Source organism: Nannobrachium achirus (genome assembly GCF_963921795.1).
Source record: "Nannobrachium achirus genome assembly, chromosome: 20".
In the NCBI taxonomy this organism is placed as follows: Eukaryota; Metazoa; Chordata; class Actinopteri; order Myctophiformes; family Myctophidae; genus Nannobrachium; species Nannobrachium achirus.
This window is the reverse complement of record NC_137827.1, coordinates 37,643,184-37,661,159: the sequence shown is the minus strand read 5'-3', so window position 1 is coordinate 37,661,159 and position 17,976 is coordinate 37,643,184. Positions and strand designations below refer to the sequence as shown.

The 17,976-nt window shown below is 42.4% G+C and overlaps 1 protein-coding gene across 1 annotated transcript in view; it reads right to left on the bottom strand.

Annotated features, from left to right (window-relative positions):
* Positions 1–13,896, bottom strand: part of LOC308306131 (putative phospholipid-transporting ATPase IA) — a gene marked incomplete at its 5' end in the record, with an annotated part of 59,601 nt that extends 45,705 nt beyond the window's left edge. Inside the window, 8 exons of the mRNA XM_080751030.1 lie at positions 6,237–6,368; positions 6,948–7,082; positions 7,874–8,020; positions 8,196–8,355; positions 8,596–8,739; positions 8,920–9,111; positions 9,440–9,634; positions 13,780–13,896. Of these exons, the coding sequence (XP_080607156.1) occupies positions 6,237–6,368; positions 6,948–7,082; positions 7,874–8,020; positions 8,196–8,355; positions 8,596–8,739; positions 8,920–9,111; positions 9,440–9,634; positions 13,780–13,896 (1,222 nt within the window). The remainder of the gene's footprint in view (positions 1–6,236; positions 6,369–6,947; positions 7,083–7,873; positions 8,021–8,195; positions 8,356–8,595; positions 8,740–8,919; positions 9,112–9,439; positions 9,635–13,779) is intronic.
* Positions 13,897–17,976: the final 4,080 nt, after the last annotated feature.

Sequence of the window (17,976 nt, the reverse complement as noted above, 5' to 3'; positions counted from 1 at the left end):
TGCTTGATGCAGTGCAAGTGAGTCTCACCAGTGCCATACTGCTGCCAGATCTCCTTCATCCCCAGTGCTTGGAAATATGGGGTGTAGTATAGCAGTAATGTGAAGGAGACAACAACTCTCTGGGGTCCGCTCATAGTTCCGACATCCCATTATTCTGACCATTAGGTTAGTGAAGGTTAGGGATAGGCTTAGTTATAATGGAGGCTGTACATGCACCAGGTGTCAGCCTCCTCAATCCTATTCAAGATGTCTGGGATCTCTTCTCCACTAGCGACATCATCAACAGAGACAACAGAGCTGATAATGGTAAATGGACTGCATTTACAGTATATAGCGCTCTTCTCCAAAGCGCTGTAATGTATTTCACATTCACCCATTAACACACACATTCACACATACATTCACACCAAGAAACCATGCAAGGTGCTCATCGGGAGCAGTTAGGGGTTCAGTGTCTTGCTTAAGGACACTTCGACAAATAAGCAGGAGGAGACATAAATCGACCCTGGAACCTTCAGATTCCAAGGCAGCCGTTCTACATACATCGCCACAAGCTTGAATGGACACCATATTCCGAACACACAGCTGGAGAGCTGTTTGTTCTCCTCAGACACCCAGAATTTGTAAAGTTGATGAGGGATGGGTGCGTCTATCGACTCTGTTATCTCTGATGATGATGAGTGGCTCCCTGCAAAAGGGGCTGGAGGTGAAGAGATCCCAAAGATTGAACTAGATTGAGGAGGCTGTCACCAAGCTGCTGGTACATGTGGAGTCAACTGGCCCTATTATAACTAAACCTACCCATAACCCTAACCTAATGGAGGGAATAATGGGTCGCCAGGATTATGAGTGGACCCCAGAGAGTTGTCGTAGTGATACTTCCAAGCACTGGGGATTAAGTAGATCTGGTAGCAGTATGGCACTAGGTGTGCAGCGGCACATGCTTCTACAGCATCAAGCAGTCTCTCATCTTGGAGCACCACTAGCCAAGACAGTGATCAGGGGACATATGCCTTGGAAACTGGAGATGACTGCATGGGCCAGGTGGGGACTAAGCATGCAGCTATGGCTTCTGACCGAATACAATATCTAACAAACTTTGGAGAGGCAAAGACCTTGACAGAACAAGACAGCATTGGTAGCAGAGAAGTACAACTGCTGCCTGAGACCAACAAGGCACCTTTCTAGTGCATGTCTTGCCACCTGCTTGCAACAGCCAAGGAACCTGAGGAAAGACTAGAACCAATGGAACATGGACGGATGCAAGGAACACTTCGACTCTCGAGGATATGGCTGCCTAGCTGAATACATCCTGTAAAAACACATCATACTAACTTGGATGCACACAATCCTAATATGGTGCACTTTGAGGGAAATTGTTATTTAATTTTGTGTGTGCTTTTGTTGTGTGATTTTATTTGTCACTTTTATTCGTAAATAGTCTTATTTGCTCATTTAAACACCCATTTAAAACCCCCCTTTAAAGTTAAATGTGGATGTTTACTTGTTGTATTTCCCACTAGTATGTCTTTTGTTATAAACAAAACAAACTTACTATAAAATAGTAACAAACTTACAAAAAATACTATAAAAGTGCAAGTAATGAACAAAATCGTTTTTAGAAAATGGCATTGACATTGATATTTCAAAGACAAGATGATCCTTAATGGTCAAAACAATGTCAGAAATGAATTATACATGTCAGCATTCGTTGATTTAGACCTACTGCACCTGTTTTTACTCCTAACAATGGCCAAGTTATGGCCCACGGTCTTCGGAATAGCAAAATTACCTTGACCATGACCTTTTGAGGTCCAAATCGCCCAAAATGGTCAAAACAATATCAGAAATGAATTCCCCACACCACAATTAGTCCAAATAGAGGTATTACATGTGCATATACACCCAGAAACAGAAAAGTTGGATTTTCATCATAACCGATGGCAGCCATATTTGATTAGGCCATTGCGCCATTCCTGGCACTATGGCGGACGAGCACCTCTGTGATTTTTCATGTCTAGGGACCCACTGACTCAGTTCAGGTGAGAAACTCCCCTAACACCAAATTGCGAACAGGACTTTAAGCCAGATACTGGATTATTGCTAATGGGGAATCAGTGACCTCAGATGGTCCCAAGCATAATTATTGCATCTTGAGAGTGAACTGTATTTCAATGAAAGATTCTCATGGGTAGGGGGAAGACTTCCCAGGATGCCCTGGGGTGCATTAACTTCTGGCAGGGAGGCAGGGATATCAATACATAATAAGGGAATAATAAGAAGGGAATACATGAAAACAGTTTTTATTAATATATGGTCTTTATTGATCCCTGTAAGGAATGCAGGTGTCAACTAAGATTCAAATAAAAATAAAAGCAACCAGCTTAGCAATCAGCACTTGGACTGACTGGGATAACAGTGTATAAACAATTTCAAAATAGAACATAGGCGTAGCATATTAAGGCACAATGGATCATCAGATTATGAACATATACTTTCTGAAACAGGTTTACAACTAAGATTCAAATAAAAATAAAAACAATCAGTTTAGCAATCAGCACTTTGACTAACTGGGATAACAGTGTATAAACAATTTCAAAATAGAAAATAAGCACAGCATAAGGCACAATGAATCATCAAATTATGAACATATGCATTATCTATAGGCAAAAGAACAAAGAAATACCAGAGGCTCTTGATTAGAGGCTATGAGATACATGAAACTTGTTACAGTCCGGTCCTAAATTAATCCTTCTAGCCTCTCCCTAATCTGAGTTCCCAGATGTCTTTTTTAGGGGGAAAATTTGAAGAAAAAAAAAAAAAAAAAAAAAAAAGCCTCTCCCTGGTCAAAACTGGCTGACATCCATATGTTTGGTATTATTTCTTACATTATGCCCACTTAACATTAAACACTTTAACTACTGTCTATCCTCGACTCATTGTGAGTCTGCTTTAACTTACTTCTCTGTCGTCAAAGAACTATGTACAGACGGTCATGTAAAGCTGAGATTAGTAACGTGGTGTACAAGTCGGCCTACACAGTAGGTGTACAGATCACATATTACAATATCTACTAGTCATCATATTCATACCATCATATTATTCAACTATGGCTGCACAATCGTTCCTCAGCCTGAAAGACATGCAGCTGAAATCATCACCAATATCGGGCATCTGACCCACAGTTTCCCAGGTGTCCGTCTCTTCACAGTAGCGCTCGATGCTCCTGATGATGGCTCTAAATGAAGAGACCAATAGCAAAGTGTTAAATGTCTGCTGTGGACAAGAAGCCACCTTTTGTTTTCCCAGGCTTTCATGGTTCAGCAGTGTCTTACCCGACGATCCCAGTCCCCCCTCCTAGTACGTAGATCTTTCCATCCACCTCGACCGCTCTAGGCTCTGAGCGTCTCATTTGCATGGGGGCACACATGGTCCATTGGTTCGTCTTTGGGTTGTAACATTCCATTGTATTATCCCTGATAATATGGAATACATTGCTCCTGTCCGCAGCACTATACTGCTCACCACCTATGGATAAACAAGAATTAAAGGATTAAAGAATTCCGGAATAGAAGGCAATCTTACCTTTAGAAGTTGTCATTTTCTCCACAAAAAGTGGTCCAGGTGTTCCAAGAATATTCAAGAAGAAAGAAAAAATATCTGGACAACCTTTTGGGGAAATAAATCTAAAGGTAAGATTACTTTCTTGGACGAAATTCTCCTTTAGAGAATAGTGACTTTTAGAGGGCTCTATTATGTGCCCAAAGTCCCAACTACAGTGAAGTTGAACTTCATGGAACGTTATACAACTAAGATCAGTGGTTTAACTACAGTGGAACTGCTGTAAATAAATTTACTTAAAGGACGACTTTTCAACCTATCTTCATATATTTGGTCCACTCCTCACTAATGTTATGATAAAATAACTTTTTGCCCTACTCTGTCTGAGGGCTGTGGGCAGTTCAGAAATCCGTAACCGTCTACCAATGACATAAATCGATGGGGAATCCAAGCTAATAGAAAAGGTAGGCTTTCTATTCCTGAAAAGTTACAATGTTATAATGGAACCATTGTTCTTGCAATAATACACATCTAAATGTTAAAAAAAAATCTTCAATTATTTTCTGAACTTCCCAGAAGCCTCTATGAGACAGACCGAGTAAAAAAAAAATCACTATTTTATCACTATTTGGTAAAAGGAAAAACACTATTAGTGAGGACCAATTACGTACAACCTTGATATAAGCAAGTAGGTTGAAGGAGCTTATTGTTGGTGTCAGCCAGAGCATGGGAGTATAGAATTTTGATGTTCATCGACTTTAACCGAGTATTCCAATTAACTTTTTTCCACTACATCTGAGGCAAAAAAGCTGAGTACTTTTTCCACCACTGACTAAGAGCCTTTAAGAAAAAAATGATACCTATAACGAAGATCTTTCCGTTGAGAGTACAGATAGCTGGAGAGGTACGTGGAATCTGCATAGGAGGAAGTTCTGTCCATACATCAGTCTCAGGGTTGTACTTGGCCATCTTAGGGATAGAAATCAAATGATGTACACCTAGGGCCCAGGAAGACACACACAGAAAAATATCATTCAGTGTCATTCAAGACATGTTCACTTCAATACACTGAAATACTTTTTAGCTGGAATATAGCCTGGAGGAGCTGCGCCAGGGTGGAAAATGATAAGGTCATTTTGTAAGTGGTGCATAATAAGGCTGGGCGATATTAAGAAAACCTTCGATATTCAATAACGTTGTTGAATACCTCGATATCGATATTACTCACGATATTAGTAAAAATGATTGCATTATATCGTTTTTAATGTTTTTTCTGCTTTAGGTTCACTGTCCGCCTAACCCAGATAACGAATAGCATATCCATGCATGCACAATGCACTGTACACAGATTAACAAAATGAAATGCCTGATTTCCATTTCCCGAAAGCACATAAGGAGGAGCGCACACCTAAGTGAGTGAGGTGCTGACCACACAGATAACACTGAATGAGAAGGAAGAGGCCGCACACTCTTCAGCCACGATGCAAATAATTTATTCAACCAACGTTTCAACTGTTGCCAGTCTTCATCAGGGTGGTTTTATTGAAATAACCACACCTGGCCACACCGACTGCTTTTTTGCAAGTGCTACATGCATGTAATAGTGTGTCTGTTAATTAATTTGACACATACACCAATAATTCATTTCAAGCTGTCTTCGTCGATAAGTACATGTTGATACCTCGATATCGATACATTTTCGATATATTGCCCAGCCTTAGTGCATAACAATGTGTATCGTTCAAGGAAATCACCTATTAAGAGATCATAAAAAATACTTCTTAAACATGATCCGTTTGTCTGAAATACATTAACTCATACTCTGCGATCCCCGTCGAAACCGGAGATTTCCCGCTGTACCGCGGTGCCATGCCCGTCGATCCCGGAAGTGTAATTAGCTTTAATCATTATGAAAGGATTAAAAGTATTATCGCTGATTTTCGCTGATTCTGGCTCAGTAGGCCCGCCCCCCTAACTGTATCCGGTCATTTCCGGTCTGGACAGGATCTAGCTTTCTGTATCCGGTCTGCGCCTGGGCCATAGTCCCGCCTCCGTTGGTTTACATTGTAACAGAAGAGGAAGCTACTCGGCGATGGAAAGCTCGTTTTTCGATCCGATTTTTGCGTTTGGAAACTTTGATCCAGTCTCTACACGCCTGGATTATGATCCCCGCACATATCGTGCGTTTTGTGCGCGAACGTGTCCACGTGTTACCATAGCGCACAGCTGGCTTTTTTCTTTTTTTTTCATGTAAACACTGGCGGATAAGCAGGGATACAGCGTGGCAACGGATATGTCTATTTCAATGGGTTTTTTTTTATTCGAAAGCTGTCACCGAGTCTACACGTCTACTAGATGAGTCGCGCACAGATTGTGCACGTTGCGTGCGCGTGCCCACGTTAAAAGGTAAGGACAATTTGGCAGCTGCTTACTAGAGCTATGTTTAAAATGGCAGCAAAATTGTTAATTAGGACATCCATGAGCATTGATAGTATAGAAATAAACTGTGTGGCAATTATTTTTTACATTCCTGATTTGCGTCTTTACCAAGTAAAAAGAAGTATTTATATAGAAAGCCACACTTTATGAAACCCACTAGGCTGAACCTGCAGTTGCATAAACCTGTTCCTTACCAATAAAATAGAGATGTCCTTCTAGTGCGACCACAGAATCACCTTTGGGGTCGCAATGTGCTGCCAGATCAACAGAATCCATGAGCTGCCAGGTATTGGTGCTGGGGTTGTACCGCTCCATTGCGTCAGGTTGACCACCCACAGCATACACATATCCATCCAGCATCACCATGTCTATAGACCATGTGGAGTTGTGCAGAAATAAATATATATAGTGAACATTAGAAGTGATGGCCACATGTCTCTCCTTGGCTAACCAAGGCAACATCACTCTTGTTGTTTGCTATTTTAAGCACCAAATCCACCCTGCCCCAAACATTTCCCATAATCAAGGCTGTGATATCAGGGGTGGAACTATTAGGGAGTTTAAGCAAAGGCGGTTTTCAAATATAGCTGTATTGAATGCTACTAATGTTTCAATATTGTACCAACTAGAACCACGATGGAAACAAAGTCCCACAGACTTTTTTGTGTTACCCTTTTAGTTAAAATGTCTGACTGTACCATTTCCTGTTTACATTTCTGTCTCATAAATTATTCAATAAATCAATCGATCAATCAAGTACAGTCAATACTAGACTATAATATAATTACTCTACAATTACTTTACCTTTCTAATATAATTACATATTTAAGTAACTTGCATATAATTATATAAGCAACTAATATTCTAGTCTAGATAATTAGCGGTATAATGTAAATATCTGAAGTTGTTCCTTATATAGTGCACCCTATCTTATACTTAAATCTTACTGAAGTAGGAGCGTGGTTTATTCATGGGAGCCAGCCTCGGCATCACCGATTTACGGGAAACGTCATAGCACCGCATTTGTCCACTGATTAATGAATAATCAGAGGACTCTCCTCCAGCCAAATACACCTTACAGCCTAAGGTGGGAAAGGAGAAGAATTAAAACATTCATGTATGACTAAAGTTATTTATTTTGTAATTGTTTTTGCTTGACCACAAATGTTACAGTAGCATTGTGTTTAGAAAGATGCTAGATTTGATGTTTACCTGGTATCTCAAAGTCTTTGAAGCACTAAATCTTTCTTTTTGCACTCTACTTCAATGACATTTACTCAGATTTTGTAGTGGAAAAATTAGCTCTTGATAAGAGCATGACTGCAACATGCTTAAATTGCTTAAAGAGGTGGTGCCATAGTTTTGTACTTTTTCTGTTTTTCATGTGTCTAGGAGGTTGAAAGTACATCACTGGACCCCCTGGTGTGGTTTTTATGAGCAAATATGTATTCTCTTGGTATTTGTTTGTTTTCTCTTGGAGGCTGCCACCTTGTGGTCAAAAGTGTCAGTTAAAAAACACAGATACTTTTACATCACAGAATCAACTCCTCCCCTAATTACCATTCACCCAACACTGTGGGGTGTGGCTAACTTCAGCTGGGTCACCACCCACCATGACATCCATGCATACTTAATGAACTGGGGGTGTGGCCACATAAAAACTCAATTTTAACTCTTTCTGTATACTTTTTTGGAAAAATCTTCCTCCTAGTATAATCATAATACCTGATAATCATGTTTTAGAGGGGGGACAAATCATGGCACCACCTCTTTAAGTTCCCAGCACAAATATTCAAAGATGCACAGGCAAAACAGAGTGGGATCCATTACAGTCCCAAGTTGATTAACTCTCATGGGAATTCTGAATTCGTACCTGACTTGACCACAGCAGGCATAGAATGCATGAATGGCAAACACCCTAGAGTCTTCCACTGATTGGTCAGGGGATCAAAGCTCTCAATTGTGTGCACATCATCATCATCTTCTTCTCCACCCAACAATCCTCCCAACACCACTATCACTTCAAAAAACAGGAGAGAAGGAGCATGTGAGTCATAGTAGTTTTATGCAGGTTGAACTCTTCTACTCTTGGCATGTTTGTACATTAGAGGAATTTGTCCCGGCACAAACCAGAAAAACACTGATGTATTGTTTTCCACCAGCTGCAACATGCATTCATGTGTGAGGAAGGGTACCTGTGGTCCTACGTGGGCGTGCTGTGTTGCAGAAGGGCCGGTCTTTGGCCTCAGAGATGAACCTCTGGCAGCCCTGGTATTCTTTCACCACATCCAGAGACTCAATCACAGTGTGGAGGTAGGAGGGGCTAATGAGAGGCAGACGGATTTGCTCTAATACCTTAAAGAATACACAGAACAGTAAAGGAACATTAGATAGTTAATAATCATGCATAGTTCTACCATATGCCGAGCATGTATTGGACAGCACGTACTGTTCCAGCAACTAAAAAGGTTTCAATTTATTGACGTTTCAGCCAGCTGGCCCTCATCAGACTTGCTGTTCTAGCAACTACCTGCACTACTATCCAGACGAACCCAATGATCGTCTGGCTACGTGATGATAAAATAAAAGACTGACCTTTTCAAAGTTCTGCCTGCGGGTTGGACACTTGTCTAACCACAACATGGCAGCTTCAAACACCATGTCCTCCTTGGGCACACTGAGATGGTCACTGGCAAGAATCTCTGTCAGTTTTTCAATAGAGAGAGACAGAAACTCTTCCTGTTGGTAGAACAACAAATACAGATTAGCTGACAGATTGAGGCTCTGTTCCTTTACTTCATACTGAAGTAACCTTTTCTCCTGAAGTCTCAATGTTGTACAGTAGATTGTTTCTTTAGTGAAATGTGACTAACAGTAATAAAACAATATTATGGTTGGGAAACAAATGAAATCACTGACCTGCAGGTAGATGTCACTGAAGTGTTCCAGAATATAATCCATGCTGTGTTGCTCCAACATGTTACAGCATTGGGCCTCAGCAAGGCAGAGAATCCCTACACAGTTACTTATATTCATGTGACGCTTCATGTAGTCACAGCAGGCCTTTTGAACACCCATGACATCAAACAAGTTTGATGCTACCAGCAGGGCCTAGACCAAATTAAAAACATTTTAGTTAAGCATCAAAGTTATGTAGGACAATGAATAAGAGTTATATTGATAATTACCTGTACATTTCCAGGGGAGATGGACACCTCTGAAGTATAAGCATAGTTCACCAACATTCCAAATATCTGAGGTTCCACTGCATTGATGGTCACCCTTTCCTGTGTGGACTCCATCATGCCACCCGTAAACATTGCCTGTGCAGGTTGAAAGGTTGAATGGTTGGCATGGAGGCTGGATATATCAGTTCATGTGAAAGCCAAGGCAGAATTGAAAAGGCATTCCCTTAACAACAATACATGTGTGTAATTACCTCAAAGTAAGGACTGAAGGAGGCCAGTACATAGCGATGGCAGGGGAACTCCTGTCCCCCGCAGCACAGAATCACATCACAGAAGGCCCTGTTGAGCCGCAGCCTGTTCAGGCCCTCTAACACCTTGTTGGGATGGGTGGGCTCCACTAACACCTCAGTGTCCGCTGAGGATAGCGATACACTGGTGCTGTCCTCCTGAACAACAGCATCCAGAGGGAGATAATCAGACAAATAAATAGCTCTGGTCCATAGAGTTGGGTGTTCTCCTTAAAGCTACAGTATGTCGCTGATGAGCCCTTGCTCTCACAGCCACGGTAGTCCAGGTTGCTCAGCCTTTCATCATTAGTAACTAAATTCTAAAAAACTTTCGCTGCTCACCAAAACAAGTTTTCAGATATTTTAACGGGAAAACAAAAGTTTTAATTACTGCACTGTGCCTTCTTGTGTTTATAAAACTACCATTAACACATTTTGCCTTCCAGTGAAATATTTTCTTTTCAGGCCAGCAAGTGTATTTATTTCTATATGTACTAAAGACAAGAGACAGGGCTACCGTGGCCGTGAGCACAAGGTCTCATCAAAACAACTATCAATCTGTGAATAATGTTGCTGATCTGGTAGGCCTGAAAACTGTCCTTGTGTACCTTGTGAAAGGTAACATGTTCCCTTTTTCATTAGTGCCCCAGGCCAGTGACAGTTTAATGAGTCAACATAGGTTTCTATTAGGGATGTGCGCGTGTACACGGTTATCCGTGTACACGGTTTGAAAACCACTATTCGTTTTGAAAATACAATTCGATTATTCTATTAAATATATTTTTAATTATTGAGATATTAACTTTATTAAACATTTAAACTCTGCGCCCATATTACTGTCTTGTCTTAATAAAATGTTACTTTTTAACAAGCAAATTAAGCAGGGGCGTACCCAGGAATGAGGGTCAGGATAGGCGAAATGCCAGCCGAAATGCCAACGAGGTGCCCCCCCCCCCTATCCCCCCCCCCCCCCCCCCATCGAGAAGCCCACCCCCCAGGGGAGGGGAGGGGGGGGCGCCCATAAAAAACACATTTTCCATTTTAAATACGTTAAAGTGAATAAATAAATAAAAACAATATTCAAGTATATTCAATGCATGGATTTTTATTCTCAAAAAGCACAGCATTACAAACAAGGCAAACAATATGCCCAAATAGTGACACGTTTCAATTTGCAGGGCACACATCCAAATTAAAACCTTTTTTTTTTTTGAATAATATGTTTATTAATTTTTCAAACATACATTTTTTGGACAACAACACACTATACAACACACAACACTATACAAGAAAAGGAAAAATAGACAAACAAACTGAAACAACAAAAACAAAAGAATAAACATAACAAGCTCAGGCAATAAGATTAATACAGATGAGCGAAGCACACAATCCCCAGCCCCCCCACGACCCCCTCAGAGTGGAGAAGGCAGGCACCCGAACCAGATCGGAACTAGATTCACTGAGCACAGTTCAGCACCAGTCAAGAAACTTCAAGACAAGCGAAACAGCGACAGATAGAAGTCAAGGCCGACATGGGAACCCTTTAAGCACAGCAGCAGACAGTGTGGGCCCGATAAATCTTAAGTAGGGGTCCCAGATTTTATAGAAGGCGTCTATCTTGGAGTGTAACATACATGTTATGTATTCACAAGGAATACATTCCATTATAATATTGTGCCATGACTTTTTGGAAGGAGCAACATCCTTGATCCAAAATAGGAGAATATTCTTCCTGGCAGCGAACGTTAACACATTGAATAGCCTCTTATGATTGGCATTGACAATATGACCATCTGGGAGACCAAGTATAAGACACAAGGGGTCTGGTTCTATGGGGACACCGAAAATGGTTGACAGTTCTGTTACGACATCAGACCAGTAGTTCTGGAGCTTCACACATGACCAGAGACAATGAACGTAATTACCAATTTCTGTTTTGCATTTGAGGCAAAGTGGGGACACACTAGGATCCATTTTGTTTTTAAGGACAGAAGTTATATGTATACGATGTAATATGCGGTACTGTATGGATTTAGTCCGATTGCAGACAGAAATCTCCTTTGCGTACGTCCACATTTCATTCCAATCAGCATTATCGATAGATATGTTGAAGTCTTTCTCCCATAGCTGTTTGACAGCATGGGAGTTTGTGGTGGAATTTGAATTCAGAACTTGGTAGAAAATAGAGATAAGGTTTTTAGCCAATCGGAGAGAAAGAGTACTTTCCACCTGTGAAGCCGAACAATTGGTTAACAGTGAGGTGTCTTTAGTAATAAAAGCTCTGATTTGGAAATACCTAAAAAGTTCAGGTCTCAATAAACCAAAACGCTGCTGCAGCTGTGCGAAGGACATCAAAATTGGACCTTTAAATAGATCTCCGAGCTTCCTGATGCCCTGTGCCCGCCAGATCTCGAACCCCCCATCCTCATAACCTGGCTTAAAGTCGGGATTACCCACTACTGGCGTAAGAGGAGATGTTAGTTTAGAACGGTTCTCGATAGAACGTGTAGCCCTCCAGGCCCTAATTGAACACAGTGTGATGGGGTTAGAACATAGTTCCTTCACAGATTTAAAGTCTTTGATAAACAATAAGTTCCAAAGAGAGCATCTAGATTGAGAGGATTCAATATCGAGCCAAATTGAAGATGGGTCAGGAATACGCCAGCCAGTAAGCACCCTGAGATGTGCAGCCAGTTGGTAAAGCCTAATATTAGGCAGATCTAAACCACCATCCGCACCGGCCATCTGAAGCTTGGCCATTCTCAGGCGAGGCTTCCTCCCATTCCAAATAAAGGAACTCAACCAACCCTCTAACTGCTTTATGACCTTGTTTGACAGTAAAACAGGAACCATTTGTAAGGGATACAGTATTCTCGGGAGAACGTTCATTTTGATAAGGGCTATTCTACCCAGCCAAGAAAGCGGTAAAGGGGCCCATCTGACTAAATCCGTCTTAATGGTTTCTAGGAGAGGAGGGAAATTAGCTTGGTACATCTTATCGAATGTAGGTGTTATAGAAATCCCTAAGTAAGTAAAACCAGCGGGTGACCACCGAAAAGGAAAGGGTTCAGATAAGTTCGGGATAGAAGTTAATGTTCCAAGTGGCATAGCTTCAGACTTAGTTAAGTTAATCTTATACCCCGAGAAGGCGCCAAATCTAGATATCAGTTGCGTCAGACATAAAACAGACGTGCGGGGTCTGGAGAGAAAGATTAATACATCGTCAGCGTAAAGAGTAATTTTGTGCTCCCTTTCACCGATCACAACACCAGGAATCCGGGCAGACTGTCTTATTGCTTCCGCCAGCGGTTCAATAGCAATTGCAAAAAGCAGCGGACTGAGCGGGTCTCCTTGAGGATTCCCCCGTTGGATGGGAAAGTTGCCAGATCTAAGGCCATTTGTCAGAACTGCTGCCTTACGAGAATTATAGAGAACTTTGACCCAGTTGATAAAATTTTCACCTATGCCGAACTTCTCAAGCGTTAAGAACAGATAGGGCCATTCAACGCGATCGAACGCCTTCTCCGCGTCAAGAGAGAGCACCATAGCGTCGTGATCAAAGCTCTGAGACAGCTGAATGACATTGAGAAGTCTCCTCATATTGTCATGGGAGTTACGTCCTTTAATGAAACCTGTCTGGTCTTCTTTAATAATGAAAGGGAGCACTTTTTCTAGGCGCATAGCCAAAATTTTGGAGAGCAGTTTCTGGTCAGAATTAAGCAAGGCAATAGGCCTGTAGGAGGCGCACTTCTCGGGGCATTTTCCTTTCTTGAGGAGAAGGGAGATGTTAGCTTCACGTAGGGACTGAGGCAATATCCCGGTCTCAGCCGAATGATTAAACATAGCCAATAAGGGGTCTAAAAGAATGTTGTTGAATTCCTTATAAAATTCACATCCGAACCCGTCCGGCCCAGGGGCCTTCCCCGAGGGCATACACTTCAGGGCAGCCAGAGCCTCCTCTTTAGTAATCGGGGCATTTAACATAGTATTCTGGGCATCTGTAGTATTAATGAGGCGCAAGTCTTCTAAAAAATTCAACATATCTTCCGGAGGGGCACCATCAGACTGTTCGGTCTTATAAAGGTTAGAGTAGAACAGAACAAACTCCTTGTTAATAGTTTTGGTATCAAAAGACCTAACATTATTGGAGTCCGAAATGGCGGCTATTGTTTGAGAGTCAGCTCTCTTTTTAGCCAAGTTAGCTAAATACCTGCCGGGCTTATCCCCAAACTCGTACATCCTCTGTCTGGCATATTTCAAAGAATGCTCAGAGTCTTGAATTAAAAGAGTATTTAAGGCGGTACGAGTGGCAGTAAGTTCTTTAAGTAGGTCTGGGCTTGGTGCACAAGATCAGCCAATTTGGAGTCGAGGAGTTTGCGCTGTTCGTCCTTTTTACGTCTCTTGGAGGCAACATAAGACATAATCAATCCACGAGTGTATACTTTACACGTCTCCCAAAGGAGAGAAGGGTCATCTGTGGTTGATGAGTTAATTGAATAGAACACTTTGAATTCCGAGGAAAAGTAAGAAATGAATCTGTCATCTTTAAGAAGAGACGAGTTAAACCTCCAGCGTTTTGATAGTGCCCTTTCCTCAGAAAGAGAGTAAGTCATATATATAGGAGCATGGTCTGATAAAACAATACTTCCGATCGTACAGGAGGAGACCAAAAACAGTTTAGAGGAGGGGATAAAGAAATAGTCTATTCTACTGTAGCTAGTATGAGGAGCACTAAAAAAGGAAAATTTCAAATCGGACGGGCAAAGGGCTCTCCAGACATCAGAAAATCCAACGTCTGAACATAAAGATTTAAGAGTCCTGGCCTGCCTCGTGGGGGGAGTCGTACTAGGTGGGAGTTTATCCATAGAGGGATCAAGGTGACAATTGAAATCCCCCCCCACAAACGAATCCCCAGTGGCCAGGATTGCAAATTCTGCAAAAACCTTGGATAGAAAATCAGGTGAGTACCCAGGGGGTGCATAAACATTCATGAATGTCATATCTTTACCTTTAAGAACACCCTTGACAATAACATAGCGGCCTTGGCTGTCCACTGTAGTAACAAGGGATTTAAAAGCAAGATTCTTATTGAACAGAATAGCCACGCCCCTACTGAATGAGGAATAAGCGGTAGCAAAAACCTGTCCCACCCAATTCCTTTGAAGCTTAACAATATCCTTGGCCTCCATATGAGTCTCCTGTAGAAAAGCAATAGAAACGTTCTCTTTCTTTAAAAAGGATAGAACCGCCTTCCTCTTAGCTAGTTTCTGTAGGCCCCTGACATTCCAGGAGCAAAGCTTTATATTATCCATATTGGCCATAGAGAATGAGCAATAGATTAGTCAGATTAGGCCTAGAGAGGCCAGGGGACATGTCATCCCCGCCCATCAAAGAGAACAAACCTGCGTGACCTGAGCTAAACAAAAAAGAAACATATAACACATACAGTACGTAGAACACATAGAAACATAGAAACGCCCTACAAGAGAGGGGCATGTCCCCAAATGTACAGGGACCAAACATCTTATCTGAAAACCTTCAAACACACCCAATGCAAGACTACACCTCTCAAAAGCCGCACTCCCGCACTGGTAAATACCACAAAAGAGAAGGATGAAGAAAAGAAGTATAGGTTGTTATAAAAAATTATATATATATAAAAAAAGAAAGGATGTACACCCATGTACCCATATGTACTCTTAATATGCACAAGGATGCGCATACATGCACACACAGCGTGAGCACAAGCATGCGCACCCATGCACCATGAACAGAGCAAACAAAGATATTTGTAGAAAGAGGATAAATAAAATAAAAAAAAACCCAACAGGATGTACAACCATATATAAATGTGTAAACAAAACATATACATGAATACATGAGTGCGCACGCATGCGCCCACAAGCGTGGACACATGCATGCGCATCCACGCACCAAGAATAAAGCAGCTCGAAATGCTTACTTCTTCCAGTAAGAAAACCAAAACAATCCCCCACCCCCCACCCCCCCCAACAAACCCCTAAATACTGTGAAACTGTTGAAAGTATATACGGGTAATTATAAATAATAAAAACAGCATTGGTTATAAAAAAATGAAAAACAAATAAATATCAGAAGTTCCAAAAAGTAAAATAAATAAGGCATTGAACAAGCTATTCCACTTAGAAATATATCCAGTCTGTCAAAAAAGGCACTTAAACATCCCTAAGGCTATCAATCCCAAAGCCAAAAAAGAACTAGTCTCAAAGAGCCAGGGTTACCACCGTAACCTGCAGTATAATGTGGTGCAATTAGTCCGTCGAAACGAGAGGGGGCGCTATGTTGCCGGCACATAGAGTTCACGGGTGATGACGTGGCCGGACGGCCGCGACCCGGAAGCGGAAGTCAAGCAAGCGGCTAGCAGCCACGATGTGGCTAACAACAATGCTAATAAAAAAAACGTATAGGCTAAGTAAAAAGGGGCCGCATTTATAAAAAGAAAACGTCAATAAAAACATTCCAACGGCATCGGACAGAAACGTAAAGCACCACATGCTCTTGTACTATTGTCCACGAAACAGGAACATTTAAATAGCGACAGAGGATTATGAATAAATAAAAACAAAACACGGGAAGTATGGCGGTTAGCTCCCCCAGCAATGCGAGAGACAGAGCAAATGTCGTAATAATAAAGATATCAAAAAGTGGAAAAGAAACAAAACAAATGTCGACGTGTACAAGCTATATTAGTCCTAGTACCATCCATAATGACAAACATGAACTAAAACGTCAATTAGGTAAATAAAAGGGGAAAGTATGGTACTAGGCGCGATAGTGGTAGCAAAGTGAAAACAAAGAAAAAAGTGGACCAGAAAAAAATAAATGTCGACATGACCTGGCTATTTAAGCCATATTACCGTCCATATTAACTAATACGTTCTAATAGGTAAAAAGTGGGAGAATAAAGAGAGAAAACGTTACGCTCAGTAGGTTAGCTGGAGGCTAGCAGGTCTGGAGGGCGAACTCATCGTCGGTGAGAGAGCGAGGCTTCGCCCCGGAGACGACGCTGGCGGCCCCGTAGGCTTCGATGTCGATGCGGCCACATCATCCCTCCTTCCCGGCTCCGCTGGTGTCGAGGTAGCGCCGTCATCTCCTCCTCCCGGTTCTGTTGGCGGCGAGGTGGTTCTCCCATCCTCTCCTCCCGGCGGCGGTGACGCTGAAGCAGCTCTGGTCTGGGATTTCAAGAAAGCAGCAGCCTCCTTGGGGGACGATAGTTGTTTCCTCTTGCCGTCTTTGGTGGTAATGGAGAGCCGTGCAGGGTAAAGCAGAGACGGCTTGAAGCCCTGGCGCCATAGGCCGCTCATTACTTCACGGTATTTAGATCTTTGCTCCAGCACCTCCGGGCATAGGTCTTCAAAGATTAGAACTGGTTTACCCTTGTAGGATAGGGAACCTCTCTTCTTCCGAGCCTCTCGTACAATGGCCTCCTTAACTTTGTAGCGGTGTAGACGAGCAATGACCGCTCGGGGCTTGGAGCCGGGGGGTCGCTTGGCAGTCAGCGCCCTGTGACAACGGTCCAGTTCTGGCAGCGAGGGAAGCACGTCCTTGCCCAGAATGTCCACCAAGACCTCTGCAAAGAAATCAGTGGGCTGTACACCACTACCAGGCATAACTGACTCATCCAAACCAACTAAAATTATGTTGGAGCGCCTGCTTCGTCCCTCGAGCGAGATCATCCTGGACATCAGCTTGTTGTAGCTTTCTTCCATGGAGGAACACCTAGCCTCCACCTCCTCCATGCGGTCGCTGTAGCGGTTTAGCCCATCCTCGACTGTAACCAGGCGCTGGTCCTGGTCAGAGATGGCCATCTGATGGTTATCTAGTCTGGATTCGAGGGCGGCAAAGGTATTTCTGAATTCGTTGGTGAGAGCGACTCGGAGTTGTTCCATTGATTGCTCAATCATCTTAGCAACGGCGGCTAGCTCGGAGGAGCCAGTGCTAGCAGCACCCTCAGGCCTCCTGCTATCCTGCCGCGTCGGCGGTTTGTTGCGGTCAGACATCTTCTGGAAAGTTCTGGTCAAATAAAAACCCAACACAAGTAGACGGGGTCGTGTGGGGAAGGGGTTAGCGAGGAAAAATCAACCAAATGTGGTAAAAGGAGTCAGTTTTATCGTAAAATTAAAGTTGCGGGAGCTCAGCGATGCAACGTGCGTCTTACTCCATTTGCGACCCCTAGTGGTCTCCCCCAAATTAAAACCTTAAGCAGTGTGTTACATTTGGCTCCCTTGCTTTCTTTGATATCAAGGTGAGTCATAAATAAAGCAAGCTCATGTTCTTTAACTGCAGCAACACCCAAAACACTGCCAGAGACATTGAGAGTTTCTACCATTTCAGTTACATCAGCATCAGTTACATTAGCAGCACGGGGAGTTGCTAAGAATACACTAGCAGACGTCATGACACCATAAGAGCCTACGATCTGGTTTAAAATGATGCGTAAATCCTTTTCACATTGGACTCTT